The sequence below is a fragment of the Danio rerio genome, chromosome 10 (genome assembly GCF_052040795.2).
Source record: "Danio rerio strain M-AB ecotype USA chromosome 10, GRCz13ab, whole genome shotgun sequence".
In the NCBI taxonomy this organism is placed as follows: domain Eukaryota; kingdom Metazoa; phylum Chordata; class Actinopteri; order Cypriniformes; family Danionidae; genus Danio; species Danio rerio.
The window spans coordinates 9,666,876-9,689,670 of NC_141030.1; the positions used below are offsets into that span (position 1 = coordinate 9,666,876).

A 22,795-nucleotide genomic window follows, 5' to 3' on the forward strand; every position below is an offset into this window, starting at 1 on the left:
TTCATGTTTGCACTCTTAGGCTTTATTGCAGTCTTTGGGTTGGACTGGCATATGGATTAATCAATCATTCCGATTGTATAATGAACGCAAACTGTCGTAGTTTATTAAAGACGCAAACCCCTCACTGCACGACAGCTGCACCTTCAGCAAACCTCCTAATTCCTGCAGCCTGAGGACTTTATGATTGTTTATGAGCGTTTTAAGTGGCTGATCTGTTCAGCGAAGTGTTGACTCTGAGTCACTGAACATCAAATGACTTAAACAATAGAACTAAAGAGATCTCCACTGTGCTGAGCGAAATCGATTACTGAACAGCGCATCATCGATGACATAGGCATGCACAGGCCCGAATGTAATATGAGTGCGGGCCGTCAGGGGAGACGGGAGAGAGGACAAGCGTGCTTTGGCCCAGTTCAAGGCAATTGTACTAGGGATGCTTAAAATAATCGATTAACCGTTAACCGAAAGGGTGTGTTTGTGACCGATTAATGCTATCAGTTAAACGATTAAAATTATTATTTTATATATTTTTAGTTTGACTGGATAAGGGGCCGATTGAATGCGCCTTTGCGTTAAGAGGGGCATCTTTTGCACGCGGCTCATCCCAGAGTAGCAGTTTGTGTTGTCAAGACAACTACAGAGAACTTTTAAAGAGCATGATTTCTGCTACATTCATTCTTCCATGGCGGAAACCAAAATGCATCCAGCCACGGCTACATACCCATTCAAAACACTCAGTTATTATTGTTGTTGTTTTTAATAGTGGATTATAATAGCACCAAAACAAATTAAAAGGTAGATTATAACAGCGCAAACTTTTCTGTAACCGTATAGTGCTGTGCGCTATCTGTTTAATCCTTTGGGGTTATGTGCTGACTGACTGACTGAATGACTGACAGACTGAAAGGTGCGCGATGCGTGAGGCCAGCAAACACGCAGAAGCTTTCAGTTAAGATGATCACAGTTTCTATAGTTATACTTTATTTAAAGATAAAGTATGACTGTATATAATCACTCTATCTTGTTGGAGTTTATAGCCGTTTCGCTTTACTTCAGGACGCATTAATGCCGCTCTGAAGGTCTAATCGCTGTTTTAAGTTGTCCAGAGCTGTATGAATGTACAAATCCTGAATATCACAATATTATTAAATATTAAAATTGTAACAACATAGACAACAACACTTTTGCACAATCGATACCCAGCTGATTCAGTCGTTTCATAAGAGAACCGCGCTTCTTCTCTTCTTTTTTCCTTGTCAACATAAAGGCAGAGAGGTACGCCTCGCGTTTTTGGAATGAAAAAAAGCACGTTAGCTGTGGTCGGCCACTTGTTTTACTGCAAGACATACTTAACTTTGCGGGACGATAACGTATACCCTGTGGCTACAGACACATTTGCCAAAGAAGCAAAATGGAAGAAGAATATTGCTGTTTAACAGACGTGTTGATGCCAAAAAAAGCGTTGATGTTGACCTGCATCTGCGTCATAAACGCAACAAATAGGCTTTACCTTTTATTTTACAGCTTATAAAGCATGTATGCACGTTAATGCAATATCATATTTAAACAACACAACTGTTTACAAAAAGTCAACATATGTGCGCATTGTTGTTGTCTTTTCATCACGCAGCGCGCACTTGAACCGCGAGGGAGAAAAAGGTAACCATACATCAGGACATTATCTTTAAAATAATGATTTCTATTAAAAATGTAAAAAGGTTTTGTGATTATAATAATAACAGCGGAGCATTAAATAAATGCATATTTTCCGTGGAGCGGGCAATTTGAGGAAGTCAGCTATTTTTATTTGACGGAAGAAAAAAAACATATGATTGAAAAAAAAACAGCCTATGCCGGTTATTAAAAAGAATCAGTCAGTATTTGCGTTTTGTAATATAAATTGACTATTTAAGTGAAAATAATTTAGGGCAGTCCTATTTATTTTATTCATTTTATTTAGTTTATTCTGTTCTTCCGTGCTAAACACTGCAGGTGCGTGAAAATGCTCTGTTGTTATGTTCTGTTATTAATATGCTATAAAAATAAATCAGTATTTTATTTGTCGGACACAAAATAGATACGTCAATTTGTTTTAATATAAAATTAATAGTAATCTGACCAGTTAACCGTTAATAACCGGTTGTCGGTTAGCAAAATTAACCGAAATGAGCATCCCTAAATTGTACATAGAGCGAGTATGCCCTTAATCTCAATTGACAGTGAATTTACTACACTAGTAACATGTACAAAATACATTTCTTTACATGCTGTCATAATTCTGTGTTATCATGTATACAGGTCAGGGCTCAGAAAGTTCTCAAAATATAATTTTGTCCTACATTTTTTAAAGGTAAATGAAGGTGTAGGATACATAGGTGGCTGTTAAATGCAGAACTTCTCTATAGAAAAAGGTGAGAAAAAAACACTTGCAAGATCTGTAATATATTTGCCAAAAAAAAAAAAAAAGATTATGTAGGGAATCTTTTTTCGATTAATTGCACAGCCCTACTAAACAACAATTTTAGAAGTAAATATGTTCACTAACTGTACACTGCTCTATTTTGTGCGTTTTTACCCTTAAATGAAAAATTTAAAGAAATTTGCAGAGATCTTCAGATTGACTTGCTAGAAATGAAACAACTGAACCCTTGTCCTAGATACGAGGTGTCTGGAAAAATACAAATGTTTTCTCATGAAGCGATGTCCTCTGATGGGAGATTTATCTGGAACAAGAGAAGGCACATTTGTGGAGATCCAAGTGCAAACAGTCTATCCTATAGATGACAGACTGACAGGCCGTAATCCTTGTGTAGTGTGCCCAGACACAAGGTCACCACATTAATCCCCCACTCCACAACCTCCTTCCCTCGGCCAAGGTGATTCTCTTGTCCTTCATAATAAACTTGCTGCTTAATTAAATCCAGATGATACTATCATTTGCTTGAGAACTTCATGCCATCTTTCCATATTCACTCTTGGTCCTGGATCAAGGAGCAGGGAGGGAAGGACTGCAAAGGTCAGGAGGTGAAAGGGAAGAACATGGACTGTACAAGTCCCAAATGCCCAACTGTGGGGTCTTTAGGGACTGGACTGGAATGAATAGGGTCAACCTGGACGTACTCCAGGAAGTAGGATCGCAAACAGTGACCCCACCTTGTGGAACAATGGTCATGACCAGAACGTCCAAAGGTGGATCGGTGTGCATTGATCCTCATGGGAGGACGAGGCAACACAATACTCTTTTAGCCTCGCGTAACCTCTGTGACATTGATAATGTGGATCAGGGCTCTTCAACTCCAGTCCTGTCCTTATGAGTTTCACTTGAAACTTAACCAAACAGACCTGAACTTGAACTAGAACAGGCTAATCAAGGTGTTCAGAATTGTTTGTGAATAGCAGAGAGGTGGGTTACATTAGGATTGACACAAGTCTGCAGTCTCTGACACTTTAAATTCTGATTCTTTTTGACTAGAGTTTACTGATGAAGATGATAACATCAAATGCCATGAGGTTGTGTCACTTTTTACTGAATACAAAGTAAGTTTATACTAGAGTATGTGCAAGAAGTCTGATCACCTAAGAAAGGATAATCTGTGAATTCAGTTTGTTAATGGTCTCAGAATTGAAATTTATTTCTGTGAATCACTTCAGACTAATTTAAAAGTAGATTTATTTAAAGGGGCACCTAGGTTACCCCTTTTTTCAGATTTAATATAAGTCTTTTGCGTCTCTAGAATGTGTATATAAAGTTTCAAATCAAAATACCCATCAGATTTTTCATTATACCTTTTACAAGATGCAGTTTTATACTGATTTCCAGCAGGGGGTGGTTTTGTCGTACTGCGCCTTTAAGCCGAGTCTTTCCCGCCCACTATTTCTACATGCCGCCTCCCTCAGCTGCGTCAGACAACAGACAGACATAAAGGAAGAAGGTCTCACGTAGCGTTTGTGAAATACTACAGTAAGAACTAACCTTTACTAATCAGTATTGTGAAGTTGCATTGATGAGTCACACACAATATCGTTACAAAGTTAACGCGCGCGTGCGCGCGCACACACACACACACACACAGGCAGACAGGCAGGCAGGCTGGCAGGCAGACAGACAGACAGAGCGCGCTTAGCTTAGTTAAGGCTAACCTCCAGTACAGTGTGGATATCTGTTATGCTAATGTACAAAATAAACCTGATTTAACTTCCACAAACCGGGATTGAAGCGTCTTCTTTTATAATTGTTCTGACACGCGGCTGTGCTGATGAAGTAAAGCTGAAGTAAAACGCTGTAATTAATTACACACATACTCTGTTTTAAAACACTTTAAACATGTGAAACTTACTCTTAATCCCATTTGATGATGATTGCTGATCCTAGCGAACAGAACAGAGCTTTTATTCCCGGTTGCTTTGAGTATGTCTGTCTGGTCTTGTTGACATATACACGTGACTACCGGAACATGTTAATGCGCGCAGCTGTCAATCAATTCGGTGGGCGGGGGGATCGCACACCTATGTAATGGTGCGATCGATTTGAAAACAGCTCCAATTGGTCGACCCTTTTTTTGTAGTTAAATTGAAAAAAAAAGGAATGGGTGTGTTCATATCACCCCAGTATGACGGTCTATACACTATACCAACACACAGATCTGTCCAAACAGCTTGAAAAGTAGATTTTTTACCATAGGTGCCCTTTAATAGTTTGATGATAACGGAGTAATAAAAACATGAAAAGATAATAAAAGTATTATTTTAAAGAATATATTACTGCATTTTTTTACTGAATTTAAAATTGTTTATACTTTACACACTGTAAAAAGCAACAGCTGCTTTCACTAACAAAATTAAGAGCAGTTAACTTATTATGAATAAGTGTGTTCACCTTACTACATTTAAACAAGTAGTCCCAACTTTTTAGCACATTAAGTTGTCAAACTAAATAGTTTCAAGTAATCTTGACCTGCAATAATTTGTATTTACAACTTTTGTATGGTCATGTGTTACCTTAAAAAAATTGAGGAAACCAACTGTGAGCATAACCTAAAACAGTTTGTTTTTACAACTTCTTGATAAAGTAAAGGTGTCACTGTGGCGCAGGAGGTAGCGCTGACGCCTCGCAGCCAAAAGGCCACTGGTTCGAGCCTTGGCTGCATCAGTTGGCATTTCTGTGTAGAGTTTGGATGTTCTCCCTGCGTTCGCGTGGGTTTCCTCCGGGTGCTCCGGATTTCCCCGCAGTCCAAAGACATGCGGTACAGGTGAATTGGGTAGGCTGAATTGTCCGTAGTGTATGAGTGTGAATAAGTGTGTGTGTGGATGTTTCCCAGAGATGGGTTGCAGTTGGAAGGGCTTCCGCGGTGTAAAACAAGCTGGATAAGTTGGCGGTTCATTCCGCTGTGGCGACCCCGGATAATAAAGGGACTCAGCCGAAAAGAAAATGAATGAATGAATAATAAAGTTAATTTCAGTACCGTATATGTTTTTTGGATCTAGTTACATACAATTTATGAGTTCTGCTTACTAATTTAGGTTTACAGTACCGTACAATATTTAGACAACAAAAATGTTATAGGTATTGGTTTTTGTCTTTACTTAAATGTTTTAGTTTAGCTTATGCCAAATTCAGACTGCATGATTTTAGCCCTGATTTTGGCTCGTCGACAGGTTTTTAGAAATTGCAGACAAATGCCTGAAATCACCGGCTAATCGGTGCTCGTGCACATGGGTGACAATCACACAGTATGAACTATCAAAGACGCGATCTGAGAGAATCGCCAATGTGTCGCCAGTGCCTGTGAGAAATTTGGCGTGAGAAATTTGACATCTGGAGCTGTCAGCGATTCAAATCATGCCGTGTGAAATGAGTTTTGACTGAAAAAAACATCGGCGATCGCCTACAGCCAATGAGAAAGCAGCATTCACTTTTGTGTGTGTACCTGCAGGCCAGCGGGAGGTTGGGGGAGAAGTTAAAAGCACTGTTTTTCAGTTTATTAGGACCAAAGAAATGGAGGAAAAACTAGTGGTGGTTTGACAGGAGCACACGTGTCTGTTTCTTGTTTCATACAGAAAGCTAAAAAAGAAAGTTGAGGAGAAATTGCTAATCCCCTTTAAATTCAATTCCCAGGTGAGCAAATATGTACATTTTCTACCTCATTCAAGGGTTCTTTCTCGTTATGTAGTTAATAACAAAAGATATACTACATGTTTTTGGCTGTAAGATGTAGTTTGGACGAAGTTGTCAGCAATTCTTCTTATTGTAAAGTCAGGCAATGTGAAAGCCCCAAAACAAAGCAGCGACAAAATGCTAGCCCAGATAGTCATGCAGTGTGAAAACATCTGTGACACGACTACTTTGAAAATCATGCAGTCTAAACTCAGCATTACTTGATCATTTTATAGCAATCAGTTTCCTAACATTTTCCAAGTAATGTGAACCCTAATAAGAAGTTAACACAACTAATTATTTTGAGTCAACAGTATTGAAGTTTACTAGAGAATTAGAAGGAACTACTACTGTCAAAATGATTGATGGCTTCCAGCTCTGCCCCTTTTTAATATAGGCCTTATACTTTAAGTAATTAGATCCTTATCAATTTAATTAAATTACGTTTTATAATTCCAGTAATTAGTTTGTAATCAAATTATTTAATTTATAATTCAGGTAATTAGATTCTTATGAAACTATTTAAATTATTCTCACCCTAAAAGGGGCAGGGCCGGAAGTCATTGATCATTTTGACAGTAGCAGTAACTCTCTCTTTTACTTATTTAAAAGTACAAACTGTTTTAAGTTTTGCTCACTTAAAACTACTCTGTAAAGACTACTGTACTTAGAAATTTTAAGGCAATCGGTTTCCTCAATTTTTTAAGGTCAACTTATTACATTTTACAGTGTACATTTGTAAGAAAATACTTATAAAATATTATAATTATTTATTTGTTTTTATGAAAAGGTGTATATATATTTTTTCTTGCTTTGACAGTACTCAGTGGCAACCCCCAGAAATTTTTTTAGGGGTGGCCAGAAGCAGCCGCATCAAATTTTGGGGTGGCACACAAAAAATGATAAATTCAGTGTAATGTTATGTTTTTGTTTCTGGTAAATGAAATAATGTGGTTTTAATTCATTTAAATAATTACTCTTAAAATAATAAAATTTATTCCTAAAAAAAAAAAAAAAAAAAACAATAAACGAAAAAATATATATACAATAGTTTTAATTTTAAAAACATTTTTTCATATATATATATATATATATATATATATATATATATATATATATATATATATATATATATATATATATATAAATAACTTTTCAGGTATTTTCACATACTTTTAGTTTACAGCATACAGTATATGACATGTCTAAAATTAATGAATGAATGAATTAATAAAACAAACAAGTGAACAAAATGCATTGTTTATATACACTTACTTTACAGACTCTAATACCATCATCTATATTCCTTTTTGAGCAACATTATTAATACAGCTTCTTTTATTAATGTACCTTAAGGTAAATATTAAATTACCACTGCTGTCTATTGCAGGCGTGTGCGTGCTGTCAACGACGATTGGTGAGGGGGAGGGGCAGTGAGCTTCGTTAGTGTCATCAGGCAATAAACAAAAATTTTGTGGCTGCTCGTTATTTATTTATTCATTAATATATTGTGAATTTATGAATAATATCAACAGCAAAATCATATTAGGGTGGCCAGGGGGCGCCCCTGACAGTACTAAACCTTCAACCTATCAGTTGCAGTTCATTCTATTTCACTTCCTTCCATACTAACGTCATTACTGATCAAACGCTATAACTCATGTTTGAGGCTTGCATGTTGCCAAAGTTGCAATTGAACCTTAACCCAAGCATAACTGTGGCTTCAGGTTAAAGGGACGGGGTAACAAGTCAAAATCTAGTTCCTGACCTGGTGATGTGCGAACGCTGAGGTTGCGGCTGAAATCTTCTTTCAGAGCAGCCAGAACAGCAGCCATGTCTTCCTTCACCTCCTCCAGGCTGATAATATCCTCCACCAAAGCTGCATTGATGTTCACTTTAGCTGTCTGCCCTTTTGCCTTTGCTAACAAATAAAAAAAGCAACAAAGAAGAAAGAAACATTAATGTCTTCTTCAAAAGAAAAGCTGGAGATAGAAATGAAAGACTGTGACCAGCATGCAGGCTGATTGTCTTAACATTTACAAATGAAAGCAGGATTTGGGCTTCATATGGGCTCCAAATCCACTTGAGTGAACCTAAACAAGCACTGGTACAGAAAACAAACACAACATCCACTCGAACCCCCATGCTGGATGGCCTTTGTTGTGGTTCTGTGAGGGATAAGTAGCTGTGGTGCTCCACTCACCTTTACTCTTCTTTGTGGCATAATGACGGGCGTAATTCGGCAGAGCCACGGGACACTGGCTCACTTGAGGCAGAAAGGAGACTCTTGAACTGGTCAGTCGTGGGATCCTAAAAACTGATGGCAGAGATCGGTACAATACTGGCCGCAGGAGGTTCAGATGACTCAAGGCCATGTCTGTGGTAACTAGACTAAAACAATGGAGAGAAGATGATTGAAAGCAACTAGAGAAATGAATTTATATTAAAAATAGATTTCAGATATTTCATAAGAGCAAGTAGAAAACGAAAAACCTTTGGAGATTGGATGAAGTTTATTAGTGCCACCAGGGGCCGCTTTTAAATTCTAGAAAAGACAGAACAAAGAGAAGCACACCATCAGATTTGTTAGTTGAACTGAACTAAAAATAATTATACTAATAATAATGATAATAGAGAGAGAGAGATATTCACAATTTAAAGATATAAAACAGTGTTTAAATTAACATTGAATAAATCAAAATCACAAGATAAATATAAAAAAAATCTCATTCCTAAATTATTGGTTATAAAACAAAAAATCGTATTTATGTACGTATATACAGTAGTAATTGATTTTATGTATATATTGAGTGAGTTTAGGCTTTGATTAACAGATGAAAAACAGATGCAATCATAAATTGGTTTATAGTATCACACACACATATATATATATATATATATATATATATATATATATATATATATATATATATATATATATACACACACACATACATTTGTTGAGAGACATGAATCAGGATATACAGTTAAAGTCGGAATTATTAAACCCCCTTTGATTTTTTTCTTATATACATTTCCCAAATGATGTTTAACAGAGCAAGGAAATTTTCACAATATGACTGATAATATTTTTTCTTCCGGAGAAATTAATTTTTTATTTCAGCTAGAATAAAAGCAGTTTTTAATTTTTTTTAAAAACCATTTTAAGGTCAAAATTATTAGCCACTTTAAGCTATAAATATATATATATATATATATATATATATATATATATATATATATATATATATATATATATATATATATATATATATATATATATTTCGATAGTCTACAGAACAAACCATTGTTATACAATAACTTGCCTAATTACCCTATTAAGCCTTTAAATGTCATTTTAAGCTGTATAGAAGTGTCTTGAAAAAAACTAGTAAAATATTATGTGCTGTCATCATGGCAAAGATAAAACAAATCAGTTATTAAAAAAGAGTTATTAAAACTATCATGTGTAGAAATGTTTTGATCTCCCTTAAATAGAAATTGGGGAAAAAATAAACAGGGGAGCTAATAATTCTGACTTCAACAGTATATCTCGACAATGCTGCCTTCGTTGTAAGTTTATACATATATCCAATTTGTTTATAATCCACCAGGTGAAAACTGTCATTCTGAAAAGTAATAGCACAACTCTCCTCAAGCTGCTTGATTTGCTGTATCACTCATGTCTGTAGCACAAACAGTGCTCCGTTTAATACTCAGGGTTAAAGCAAAGATCCTCAATCCTGGTCCGGGAGTTCCACCAACACTGCACATTCGAGATGTCTCCTTAATCAAACACATCTGATTTAACTCATCGACTCGTTAGTGGACACTCCAAGTTCTGTAGTTTGTGTTTTTAGGAGCATAAATCTTCAAATGGAGGTTGTTTTCTGCATGGTGGACTGAAACAACAGTGCTTTTCTGCTATTTTAAGACATTTTGGCTTTTATTAAATTAAACAATGTGCATTTTTGATATTGAAATTATGTTTTAACTAGGTAAAATGCTCATTTACGATATCAGGAATTAGATTTTTTTACTGATAAAAATGTTCATAAAAAATAATGTTACCGCACTGCGGTTCAAAGCCGAAGCAAAATGAATGAATGAAATCATCACTCTCAGAAATAGGATTATCAGGGTTTAAAATCGTCAGAAAGTGATATCAGGAATTAAACTTTATCTTCTAAAACACATAAAACTTCAAAACTTCATATCAACAACTGTTTTTCACTACTTAAATGTCAACATAGGATACCATTAAAATTAATTTTCGGAACGTTTTCGTAGGTGAAATTCAGAATCAAAAATACAATTCCAACCAGTAACATTTTTTTTTATTTAGATATCAATACTGGTCATTATGAATGCAGATGAATAACAAATGAATTGCAAATTGTAAAAAATTAAAAGCATTTTTTTCCAGTGAGAAAGCCATTTTAGATTAGTGAAATTACTACTATTTTACTAAATTACTAAATTATTACTTCTGATTAATTGATGAATTATTTATGCAATATTATTGATTAATATTCATTTGTTATTTTTTTTAGAAAAAATGACAAATGTAACATGTTAAAATACATTTACAGTTAACAAGAACATTTACATTTTAATTATCAACATTTTATAGGGTTGGCGAATGAAAAGAATCGCAAACGCGACTAAGCAAGGATAAGATTGTCATGCACATTTAGTCAGGGAAGCCCTGTTGTTTGATCAGTAGTAAATTTTCAGAGGCCATAGGGTACTCTCACCCGAAAAAGCCAAACACCCATGAATAAGAAACCTAGGAAACAATGTTCCATTATAAACAGAAGATTTAATCACTTTCACTAACTACGTTTACATGGACATCAGGAGTTGAATTTTTTGCTTTAATCTGAATAAGGCAATAATATGATTAGGTGTTTAAATGCATTGCTTTTTAAATAATCCTTTCATAATCCTGTTTTACATGCTATAGATTTGACTGCGTCACCACGCTATCCACATTTCCTTCGGCGTTTCATGTACTTTCAGGTGATTCATTTTTAATTTGTCGACTTTAACTGCAGTTTGGCACTTTCACTTTCATTGAGGAACATTTCATGCATGCCCCTCGTGACAAACGAGATATTGGATGTTAGTATGCTGGAAGAGTGTTGTTTTAATGGAATTTGATACCACACCCTGTATAGGAAAAAACACTCCGCATTTTGCAGTGCAGGTGTCTGTGGTCCATCACTGACTCATTAGCTGCAGAGAATAGTGTCAAACAGCCGAGTGTGTATGGAATATTCAGTCACAAAACCCAGAGAAAATCCTACACGACGGTAATAGTTTGATTCTGGTGTTTACATGTCTGTACTGCACTTCGATTAAAATCAGTATACTCCACATGTCTTAATTTGATTTCTGTTTAGTTATATTGGTTTAATCAAATTAAATAAATCAAAAAATGATGTTTACATGGTAGACTCTTAATCAGAGTATTGTCCTAATCGTATTAAAATCAGATTATTGGTGTCCATGTAAACCTACTCATTAATTCACTGTTACTAATAATCTCACAACTGCAGAATTATTTCAGAGAATAATTTACTTCAACACTAGACTGAAGTTATGAAGTGAGTTTGGAGTAAAAAAATTACACATGATATTATCACATTTTCTTCACAGTTAATTGAGAAGCTACGCAAACAACTGTCATTATCTCAAAAATTATTATCTCAGTGTCATTATCACCTGATTTAGATTTTGAATGCAGTTTTGTCTAGCTTGACACTGAACTCCAGCTTTATATATAAATGCTGCTCTGTAAAAAAGCATGTGCTGGAGATTTACTATTTATTTTGCTTTACTTGGCTCAACAATAAGGACTGCCTGATGGCCCAGGGCCAGTGTGAGAGATGCTCGGGACAGTAGACAGAATTGTTACTGGCCCGATCAGGGCAGTGCTGCCTTGTCACTAAATTTTAATAGACGGCAACATGACCGTGACATTAAATTATGAGGCTAAAGGAAATGTCTGTTTCCAACTTTGTGGAAACCTTTAAATAGGTATAGCATGACAAAAAAAAAAAAAATAGGTGATGTTTTGCTTAGTTTGCCGTCACTTTTAAGTCAGCCACCTTTTGTTTTGCAATAAAATGCGTGCACGTTTTCCATACTGCTATATTTTACTGCTAAATATTTTTCAAATATTTCTATTCTACAACTACTGACATTATTTTCATTCATTCATTTTCTTTTCGGTTTTGTCCCTTTATTAATCTGGGGTTGCCACAGTGGAATGAACCGCCTGACATTATTTCGTGAAACGTTATTTAATATATGTGGCTAACTTTTTTATTTCTTTTATGGGGCCAGTGAAAATTTTGGCAGGGCAAGTAAAAATCTGAACCACTGGTATAAATCGGGCCAGTAGAAAAAATCCTTAGCGTTGAACCCTGAATACTGTTTAAGCAGCTGATGCTTCACAGGCTTCTTGCCAGTAGTCCCTGGTTAAGCTTTTTATGCACTAAAACAGCACAAACATCTTTATAATATACATATTATGGCTGCACGACATTTTTATCATCTATTTATTTTTTTCTGCAATATATATTACGATAAAAATGTCACTAAATTTGTTTACTAACTATTTGGAAAGAATTGATCATTTTAGATAGATTGGGTGATTACATTGATGATTACATTGATCTATAGGAGAGTCTATAAGCATAAAATATAAGAAACGATCTATGAGCAAAAATAAATGAAATACACAAAAAGATACTAATTAAATTAAGAAAAAGCATTTTATTGTTTTCTAAGGAGTCAAACTGTACTTAGGTATACAGTAATTGAATAATCAAATGTAAAATAACATTACATAGTCTTTGTTTTATAAACAATTCAGTAAAATCAATCGTTATTTTTTAAAGTTACAAATGGTACAATTTGTTATGCCTGAATGTTTTTAAAACCCTCACACATTCACAGGCCTCAAAAAACACTTGCGAAATGACAAATTATAATTCAGAAATGATTTATTGTAATTATAAACCAGACTCAACATTGTGTATAATTGTGATGTGCTATTGTGAATGATCACATTGCGATAGCGATGCTAAAACAATATATTTTGCAGCCCTGATACATATAAATTACTCTAACAGGCTTTACTGACCAAATGTGCATGAAAGTACATAATGCATTTATTGATGTCAAAAATACAAGAAATACAAAGCTTATAAGTGAAAATGCAATTTCAACTACCAAGAAATCAATTCTTGATCACAAAATCTAAATCTCAAATTTAATATCAGAATAGGGTTGGTCGATCTTGACCAATTTGGCATTGTACAATGTCTAATGTAAAACATTGCGATTGACAATCGTCATCAGTGGTGATTTAGTAATTTATGAATAATTAATTCATGACAAATTAATTATTTGTAGCCTGCCGTTTCAACTACCTGACCCGCATGGTCTTTGTTTTACCCATAAACAAATCATAAATAAATAAAGATAAGTTACACACAAATTACCACCTGTCAATCACTTGTTCTGCGGAACTCTGGCATGATAGGCAGAGTGATCTTTCGTTATAATGGCGTCGACAAACTTGGTTGGTAAAAAAAGGTGCACAACCAACAGGAACCATCCAACAGTATCTGAGTTTTTGCTAAAATTACTAAGTACAAGCGTGAAAGCGAAAGATTGAAGCAGTGTAATGATGCTGTGACATGTTACCTGATAGTTTCAATAGACCAAAGAGTCGTTAGATAGAGACAAGATTAATTAAACATCATAACAACCATAGTGAGACGCGATTCAGCGGTACATCCTTGATAAACTGTCTGACATGCACTCCTTTCTGGGGTTTTGTGCTCAAAGCACCCGCTAACTGCTGGAGCTCAGACAAATGTGTGTGTGTGTGTGTGGTCACATGATGTGCCTTTCATCAGTATAGTGTGGATGTAGTGTAGTTTTTGTTCTAAAATGCCATTTTAAAATTAAGACATATTAGTGTAAACAGGGCAGTGTGTATTTTTCGTGAGCGGGTTGCTGCTGCGAAGGGAGCAGGGTGGAGGATTGCGATGCCGGCTCAGAATCTTAATGTCTATCGGCCATCGGCGATGGAGGACTACATCGTCTATCGATCCAACCCTATTCATGTGCGTGATGATGTCATTAGTGAAACAAAAAAAATCGGCCTTTTTACACCATTAAAAATGTACTGTAATCCCGAATATCAAAAATTGTTACTAAATAAATTCCTCATTCCTCATATCAGGAATTAGCATTTGAACTAATAAAACTAATCATTGATATCAAGAACACATATTCTTTAAATGAATAAAAGTGAAAAACAGCTTGCCGCAGTTCTGCAGGTGCTGCAATAGGTTTGCTCACGGCTTGCTTGCACCTCTGTCATTGCTTCTTTGTTATGTCTAGCGTGAGGTTTCCTTCTAGTCAAAATACAGCCGGGCTTCTGCTTTTTCCAAAGGACAGCGACTGAAACAAGTTTGGCCGTGTGTTTTTACAGTTGCTGTGATAAAGATAACTCAATGGCACGGGTCTAAAATATGCACGAGACGTGATTTTTATCGGCTGTTGATGATGCATGTTGCAGGTTCAATAGGAGTCGCAGCTGCTATGGTTAAGCACAGATCAAAAAATGAAAAGCGTGACTTCTTGTCATCCAAAGGAGATGGGAGTTGTCCGACACGGTGTTTTGGTCCATGGGGTGTGGATGGAGAACAGGTGATGGCAGTTTTTAGAAGAGACGTCAAGCAGAAAAACAGTTGCACAGGTGGTCTGTGGGTTACAGTGCGCCGCCATTTGATTTTTACCGGTAGGAATGAAAACGTTTGGAAAACCCTCATTGCGTGAGCTCACCTCATGAAAGAAATGTTTACTGTGTAAACTCTTAAAAAGTTCTTACTATAAAAACTGAAACAGTGTAGCATATCTGTTTGGTTACGGTAATGTAAACCAGTGGTTGGATTTTGTGATCTATAGGCCACTTCTTTTTCTAGACTTTTTAATGAAAGGCATAGCTCACCAAGAGTAATATCATGTCATTATTGGAAAACCTTGAAATGCAGTTACGAGATTTTGGCATTAAGTCTAGAGACATTGATGATTCTGGAAATGAATGCAACCTTAGAGATGTAATGGAAATGATTATATCTACACTTCCTGGCCAGTTTATTAGGTACATCTGTTCAACAGCTTATTAACACAAATATCCAACCAGCCAAACACACGGCAGCAGCTAGACATGGGGAAGCTGACATGGGGTAGAAGGGTCAATAAAAGGTATAGTTCACCCAAAAATGTAAATTCCGTCATTATTACTCACAGAGAACACAAACTTTGATATTTTTGCTAAAATCTGAGCGTTGTGTGATCCCAGGGCCGGAGTGGGACTCCTTTTCAGCCCTGGAGTTTCAAGCATTAGCACGGCCCACCTCAGTTCACGACTGACTATATTAAAATAAGGTAATTTCCAATTCAGTTTCTAATTACACTATCATGTCTTTTTCAAGAAAACAGCTGCTTTAGAACTTCAAATGTTCAACAACCTTACAGTTTTATATGTCTTAACATTAAAAATGAAAAAAACCCACAATGGCGCTGTTAAGCTTGTGAGGACGGAAAAATAGTTGGATCATCATTACCCTGCAGGCTGCACTTTGCTCATGGGGCTGCGAGACAATAAATAAAGAGCAGAACTGCGACAAAATAATGAATAAAAAGAGTGAGGCTATGGTCAAATAAATGAAAAAAAGTGCGACTGCTGAGAGTGCAAGCAGCTAGAAACACTGACCCTCGCGGTTAAAAAAACAGACCGGCCCACCCGGAACTCTCCCGGTCCTCCCGATTGGCCAATCCGGGCCTGTGTGATCCTCCTTAAATAGCAAGTGTCATGCATGGGAAACAGGGGTCTAGCAGAGATGTAAATCTCTAGCTATGCTTTCATCTTAATATGCAAATTAGAAAAACTGGAATCTTGTATAAAACATTTGCGAATAAAGCTGGTTTCCATACAATGATTCAAAGAGAACACAGTCGCCATTTCCTGCTAAACTGGTGCCCCGTCCCCGTCGCAGCAGCAACCTAAATACACACTTAGTCCTCGTTTACACTAATACGTCTTAGTTTTAAAATGGCATTGTAGAACAAAAACAATCCACGTCCACACTGTCGTTTCATCTAGCATTTTTGAAAAGATCTATGTCCACACTATACCACTATACAATATATACACACACACACACACTCTGTCATGCTCTTTAGTGTATGCACACATCTGAGCTCCAGGCAGTCAGTGGGTGCTTTAAGCACAAAACCCCGGAGAGCAGTGCACGTTGGACAGTTTATTAAGGATGTACCATTGGATTGAGTCTCACTATAGTGGTTAAAGGTGATATTAAATTAATCTTGTATATATTTAACAACTCTTCTGTCTTTTGAATCTACCAGGTAACGTATTACAACGTCAGTACACTGCTTTAATCTTTTGCTTTCACGCTTGTATTTAGTAATTTTAGCGAAAACCTCAGATACTGTTGGTTGGTTGTGCACCTTTTTTACCAACCAAGTTTGTAGACGCCATTGTAACGATACAGACCACTCTGCCTATTTGTGCCAGAGTCCCGCAGAAAGAGTGATTGACAGGTGGTAATTTGTGTGTAACTTATCTTTATTTATTTATGATTTGATAATGGGTAAAACAAAAACCATGCGGGTCAGGTAGTTAAAACGGTAGGCAACAAAAAATTAGTTTGTCATGAATTAATTAATTCATTATTCATAAACAATTAATTTACTGCCACCTACGACAATGATGCCATTGACCATCGCGATGTTTTTACATTAGACATCCTACAATGCCAAATTGGCCGACATCGCCCAAGCCTAATGTGAAGAAAATGCTTTTGGAGGTGCTCTTTGAGCTCGCAGATGTCCAAGACATTTCTAGGAGAAAATAATACCTAACCACTTTGTTGATGGACATTGGCTAAGAGATTTTAGAATGACCAAAACAACATTTCAGGTGTTGTGCGATGTTGTCGCTCTGCTGGTTTGTCCATTAAAAATTGTCAACTTACATGAGAATTTTTTGATGATTGCAGAATGCTGGAATTTATTTGGTAAATGTGTTACCATCATAGTTCATGTGCAGTTTCTTCTTATTGGATAAAAAGTTTACCCTACTTTATTCTTTGTTTTTAATTAAGCATTTTATGTATAGTCCAAAATGCGCATACAAATAGGTGGAAACTTACCTAATGACAAGCTATACTTTCTACAAACTCACGTCATAAAATGTGCAGGACAATTGCAGCTTTGCTCCTTTGTGTTTGCAATTTTATTTTGATTAATCACCCAGCTCTAATCCAGGTCTGTATGAGATGCACAGTGTTCTTGTTTTGGAATAACATGAGGGTGAGTAATTAATAATAGAATATGATTTTTTGAGTGAACTATCCCATTAAGCAACTTTAAATGTGGAATGAGTGTAGGTGCCAGACAGGCTTGTTTAAGAATTTAAGAAACTACTGATACTGAGTTTTTTCCACACACAGCCATCTCTAGGGTTTACAGAGAATGGTCAGAAATAAGAGAAAATATTTAGTGAGTCGCAGTCTCCATGGAAAATGCTTTGGCAGCGCCATTGGTCTGAGGTGAACTATTGGTTTCAGCTGACAAAAATACAAAAATCTTTTCAGTTATAGCTACTCTGAACACACAGCACAATAAACCTGGAAGCAGATGAGCTACAGCAGCAGAAGCACACCAGTCATACTTTTGTCTGCTAATACTGCAAACTAAGGTTAAAATTTAAAAAATTGGCCTACGGAAAACTGAAAAAGTTCGCCTGGTCTGAAGAGTCTTGCTTACTTCTGCAACATTCCGGCAGAAAAATGTGTCATGCCATAAAGCTCAAATAATCCCAAAATAAAACAACAGTGAGTTCAATACACTCAAATAACCTCCACAATGACCATATTTTATACCAATAGAACAGCTTAGGATGTCACATAGTGTAAATAATTTGTCACAAAATAAGAATGCCAATGTCTTTGTGTATTTTATCCTTGATAGTATTTTAAAATATGCATGAATCAGTTTTATTGGTCTTGTTTGTATATTTTTGTTAAATTGCCCCAAAAAAATAAATAAAATGTGAATAACGTTTAACAAATTTGCAAAAATGTCAGATAGAAACTGATAATATCAAATTGATAATTTGACCATTTATAGACAACCAATAATCACATCTAGTGGTGCAATTATCTGTAATATACACTGTATAAATGAGCAATATCACACTCGTAGTATTGCGATGTGGCTGTATATCGGCACTGGTGGGTGGAGTCCCTTGTGTCCCACCAGTGACGATATACAGCCACATCGCACTGCTTTGAGTGTGATTCTGCATTTATACAACAGTTTGATCGTGTATATAAAAAAAAATCAAACACGATATTCTAAAAATACTTTTGTAGGAGAAATTACTTTCTTCCACCATTCATTCACATCTGCAGCTGACCATCAGGACAGCAGAAATCGTTACTAATTCACCAACGTCATTTTAGAGCTAGTATTTGAATGATTCTATAGTGTATTGTCTAAAGTCATGCAAAACAGGTGGTTTTGCTGACATTTTAAGATTATAAGGCTGAACGTGACATGAAATGCCATCCGTCTACAGAGATTTTCCAGTATTTCTCTGTTGGAATCAGGATTTAACAATAATTAACCCTTAACAAAAATTAAAGCAAAGCAATCATACCAGAGTACGGTTGTGTTTGCGATTAGGAAAAACGCTAAACACATGCAGGCATTTCTTCTTTCTTTTTGTTTACTGAACTAGTCTGCAGTAACAAAAACAGGAGACTAATTTGAAATAAGCAGATGGCCAACCAAAAAGTGACTCTGGGTTACATAAAGATTGGCCACCACAAAATTCACACATTCCTAATTTGGGATTCCCATCTCACACTCAATACACTACAATTACTATGGTATAAATACAGCACTACGACATACAAATGAGAAAGACTGACTTAGAAGGTCATTTACCAGTTTAATAATGATTTGATCAGCTATAGTTTAAGATTATGCTAAGTTTTTCCTGCTCTAAGGACTTATTATGCGGTCTTTGTCTTGTTGACAGAGCTGTGTCTTAAAAATTAAAATTAAAAATAGGCACTTTCTGAATAAGGGCACTTTTAGCCTTGTGAAGTTGAGTAAAAAAAAAAACTTGTTCAAAATTGAGTTTAAACAATTTGTCTAGTTTTAAGATCTGTAAGAGGACAAACATAGATAAGAAGAGAATCATTTTTTTCCATTGTGAACTGAACAAATGTCAATTCCACCACATCTCAATATACAGCTTATTCCAAAATGAAATAAATTATGGCACTCAAACACTCACTACATTTACATGGACATTAGCAATCAAATTATTTGCTTTAATCTAATGAAGACAATAATATGATTAAGGCAGTGGTTCTCAAACCTTTTACATCAAGTACCACCTCAGAAACAATTTGTCTCTCCAAGTACCACCAAAATGAGCAGTATTGAAATACAGTAGCGTAGTAGGCCCAGTAAAGCAGCTACAACTCTGCACGGTTAAAAGATACGTGGCAGATTACCTCAGAAAAATAGGCTATATGTCATATATGGCATATTATATACATAATTTCGGTAAATTTTGAAATGTGTGTAGCATGTACATGACATATTTCATTCCTCGCGTACCACTAGAAGGAAGCCTGCGTACCACAGTTTGAGAACCATTGGATTAAGGTATTTACATGAGTTTCTTTTTGAATGTTCCTTTCATGATGCCGTTTTACATGTTATAGCACATAATTAGATTAACGTCATTGCGTCACCATGATCTCCGCATTTCCTATGGAGTTTCATGTAATTTCGGGTGTTTTATTTTTAATTTGTGGACTTTAACTGCAGTTTGGCATTTTCATTTACCAACATTTCATGCACGCATTGCAACATTTCTGAGCACTCTGATCAGAGTATTGTCTTAATCGCATTAAAATTGAATTATTGGTGTCCATGTAAACATAGTCATTGTCTAAGATCATTATTGTATCTAGTTTAACCAATCTTTCCGTTAAAAAACGTTTAAAAAATGTGTGTGGTGATAGAAATGACAGTGGTGGAAATTACATTTCAACAGTTTATTGTGAAAAATAAAAAATAGCTACACTGATTAGCTTTGAATTGACACTAGCCTTTCGTGTTTACAAAACACCCTTATTTGCCTTATTTTTGTTTGGTTTTTAAAAACATCTTTGAAGGTACAACATGTTTAAAAATGACGTAGAATAAATGTATTTCCTTATCAAGTAATATTATCACAACCTTCTTACAACAATACAACCTTAATTCTTCTTCAAGTGTTGTTAATAAAAATGTAAATTCCCTTCATCTTGAACATGTTCTCAGATGGCATTTTTCATTTTCATAGAAACCATCTAAATAATCTTTTCCACAAACTTTTTAAGGCAACATTACAATGTTGTGGTGGAAATGACACTGATACTGTGCGACAGCTATATTTTGTATAAAAAAATAATATTGATAATAGTCTCACATAAATAACTATAAAATGTTTAAATTATTTCACTAGTGCCTAATTAAGATACATTAATAGATACCAGATAAATAATGTTTTAAAATGTTAACGTTTAAGTTTAAAACTCTGGGTGCGACAAGGTGATAGCAGTGATTTTCTACCTTTTTTGAGGGTAGTAAATTCTTTTTAAGTAGGTTTATTGTTAGATTGACAAAGAAAGAGGAATTTGAACAAAATTATATATATATATATATATATATATATATATATATATATATATATATATATATATATATATATATATATATATATATTATTGGATATATGGTCAAAGGACAAAAAAGTGCCCATAGTTGAAGAATTACCCATAAATAAACTGCATAGTTGCAATCTAAACAACTACATTCTCATTTACATTTACATTTAGTCATTTAGCAGACGCTTTTATCCAAAGCAACTTACAAATGAGGACAAGGAAGCAATTTACACAACTATAAGAGCGACTAAAAAAGCCTCAAAAGTACATTATATTTTCCAACAGCTGCAATACTTGTCAAAATGTAGTGAGTTTATTGATCTGCTGTCACTCAATGTGGGCGGAGTAATACAGAAAGGTAAGGAGGCTGTATGTGTTCTGAAATTACTAAATATCACAGGGCTATCAGCAAATCAGATTCGAGATCCAGACAGAACCAGACATTACTTACTTTATAAAGCTGGTTGAAAATGTTCAATTTTCTAGTGTTCTATCATTTCTTATCTTTAAATTATTATTAGGTTTAAAAATATATATTATCTTAAATTATCTTTATTGTTATGTTAAATCACTTTAAATTAAAAATATCATGTAACATACTGTTCCTGTTAAAAGATTAGCTAATGCATACCCTGTGGAATTAAGGTAATTAACCTCAATTTAATTAAATTTAAGTTTTTATGTTTATAATCTATCATTAATGAGAAAAGCACTAAAAGATAATTAAATAACTGAAGAAGAATCTGTGTTAGTAAAAGTGAAATCTTTTTTATCCTGTAAGGCAACCTGACAGAACACGATGGTCCATAAACTGTATTAATATCATATTCTCTAACTAAAACACTTGCATTTGTATTAATGTATGCACTGTGTTATTAAAACTAAGGTCCCAAGCATTCTCTATGAATAATTTGATAAGAATTTGACATTTCAATATTTGTACAACAAAAACAACGCGATGATTTCAACTCAAGTGTGCTTTTCTACCAAGAGTCCAAGACAATTGTACTCCAATCATCTGTCCACTAACGAAAACCAAAGAAAATGTAAAATGAAAGCTACATTATGAGCAAATATACTGAAGCCCAAACCACACATCGCCACAAAAACAGACAGAACGTGTACGAAATTACGAATATATAGTGTAATCATACAATTGATTCACATGTAATATAAATTAATATATGTAATTCATACATACCACTCTCATGCAGAAAAATATATCTTAGCAAGCATGCCTTGCATTACAGTCCCTTTTTGACAACATGGGCAACTCAAGGGCACATGTCACTACATTCAGTGTTTTGCATCATCAGAACATGTGGTTTACGTCACTCTCCTGCGCCGATGTTGATGTTAGGAATGCTAGGCTAACTGGCTGCACTGAGTGTTTTGTCCGACTCGTTCGTGTTGCAGATACACGAGATGAGTTTTAGATATTGAGACACCGGTATAACATTTTGTACGCAGCGTATTTATTTTAGGTTTAGAGAGTAGAGGAGAGGAATACGAGAGGAGGGTGAGTTTTGCTAACATTTGTTAATTGACAAACATGACTTGCCAAGTTGTTATCAGCCTCTAAAGTATAAAATTGTGTTTTTTTTCCGGTTTGACTTGTTGTTATCTGTTTATTTTGTTTATATAATGACAACGATGACGGTGTTTGCTTTCTAGTTTCTGTTTTGTTCACGACAAATCATTTTAAGCTATCGTTAGTTTTGGCGTTATTGTTTCGTTCACACTGCAACTTTGTCATGATTCATTTAACAATGAAAGGCCTGAACTGTAATTGTAC

At 35.2% G+C, this 22,795-nt stretch overlaps 2 protein-coding genes and 1 long non-coding RNA gene across 9 annotated transcripts in view; 2 read left to right on the plus strand and 1 right to left on the minus strand.

Annotated features, from left to right (window-relative positions):
• Positions 1–22,795, minus strand: part of mrrf (mitochondrial ribosome recycling factor) — a 44,158-nt gene that overhangs the window by 19,223 nt on the left and 2,140 nt on the right. The window contains exons 1-4 of one of the 4 annotated variants that reach the window (XM_087269236.1): positions 22,202–22,276; positions 8,648–8,699; positions 8,358–8,540; positions 7,923–8,075 (exon numbers count right to left, since the gene is read on the minus strand). In XM_087269236.1, coding sequence (XP_087125362.1) covers positions 7,923–8,075; positions 8,358–8,540; positions 8,648–8,699; positions 22,202–22,210 — 397 coding nt within the window. In that variant the 5' untranslated portion in view covers positions 22,211–22,276. 4 annotated transcript variants of the gene reach the window in all.
• On the plus strand, positions 17,365–20,854 carry LOC147841968 (uncharacterized). The gene is made up of 3 exons (XR_015500821.1): positions 17,365–18,487; positions 18,643–19,645; positions 19,952–20,854. It is a non-coding gene; the product is annotated as an uncharacterized LOC147841968 (long non-coding RNA).
• Positions 22,350–22,795, plus strand: part of rbm18 (RNA binding motif protein 18) — a 31,239-nt gene continuing 30,793 nt past the window's right edge. For all 4 annotated transcript variants that reach the window (XR_015500275.1, XR_015500276.1, XR_015500274.1 and 1 more), the window contains 1 exon segment: positions 22,350–22,519. The gene's annotated coding sequence lies outside the window, so the exon portion shown is untranslated.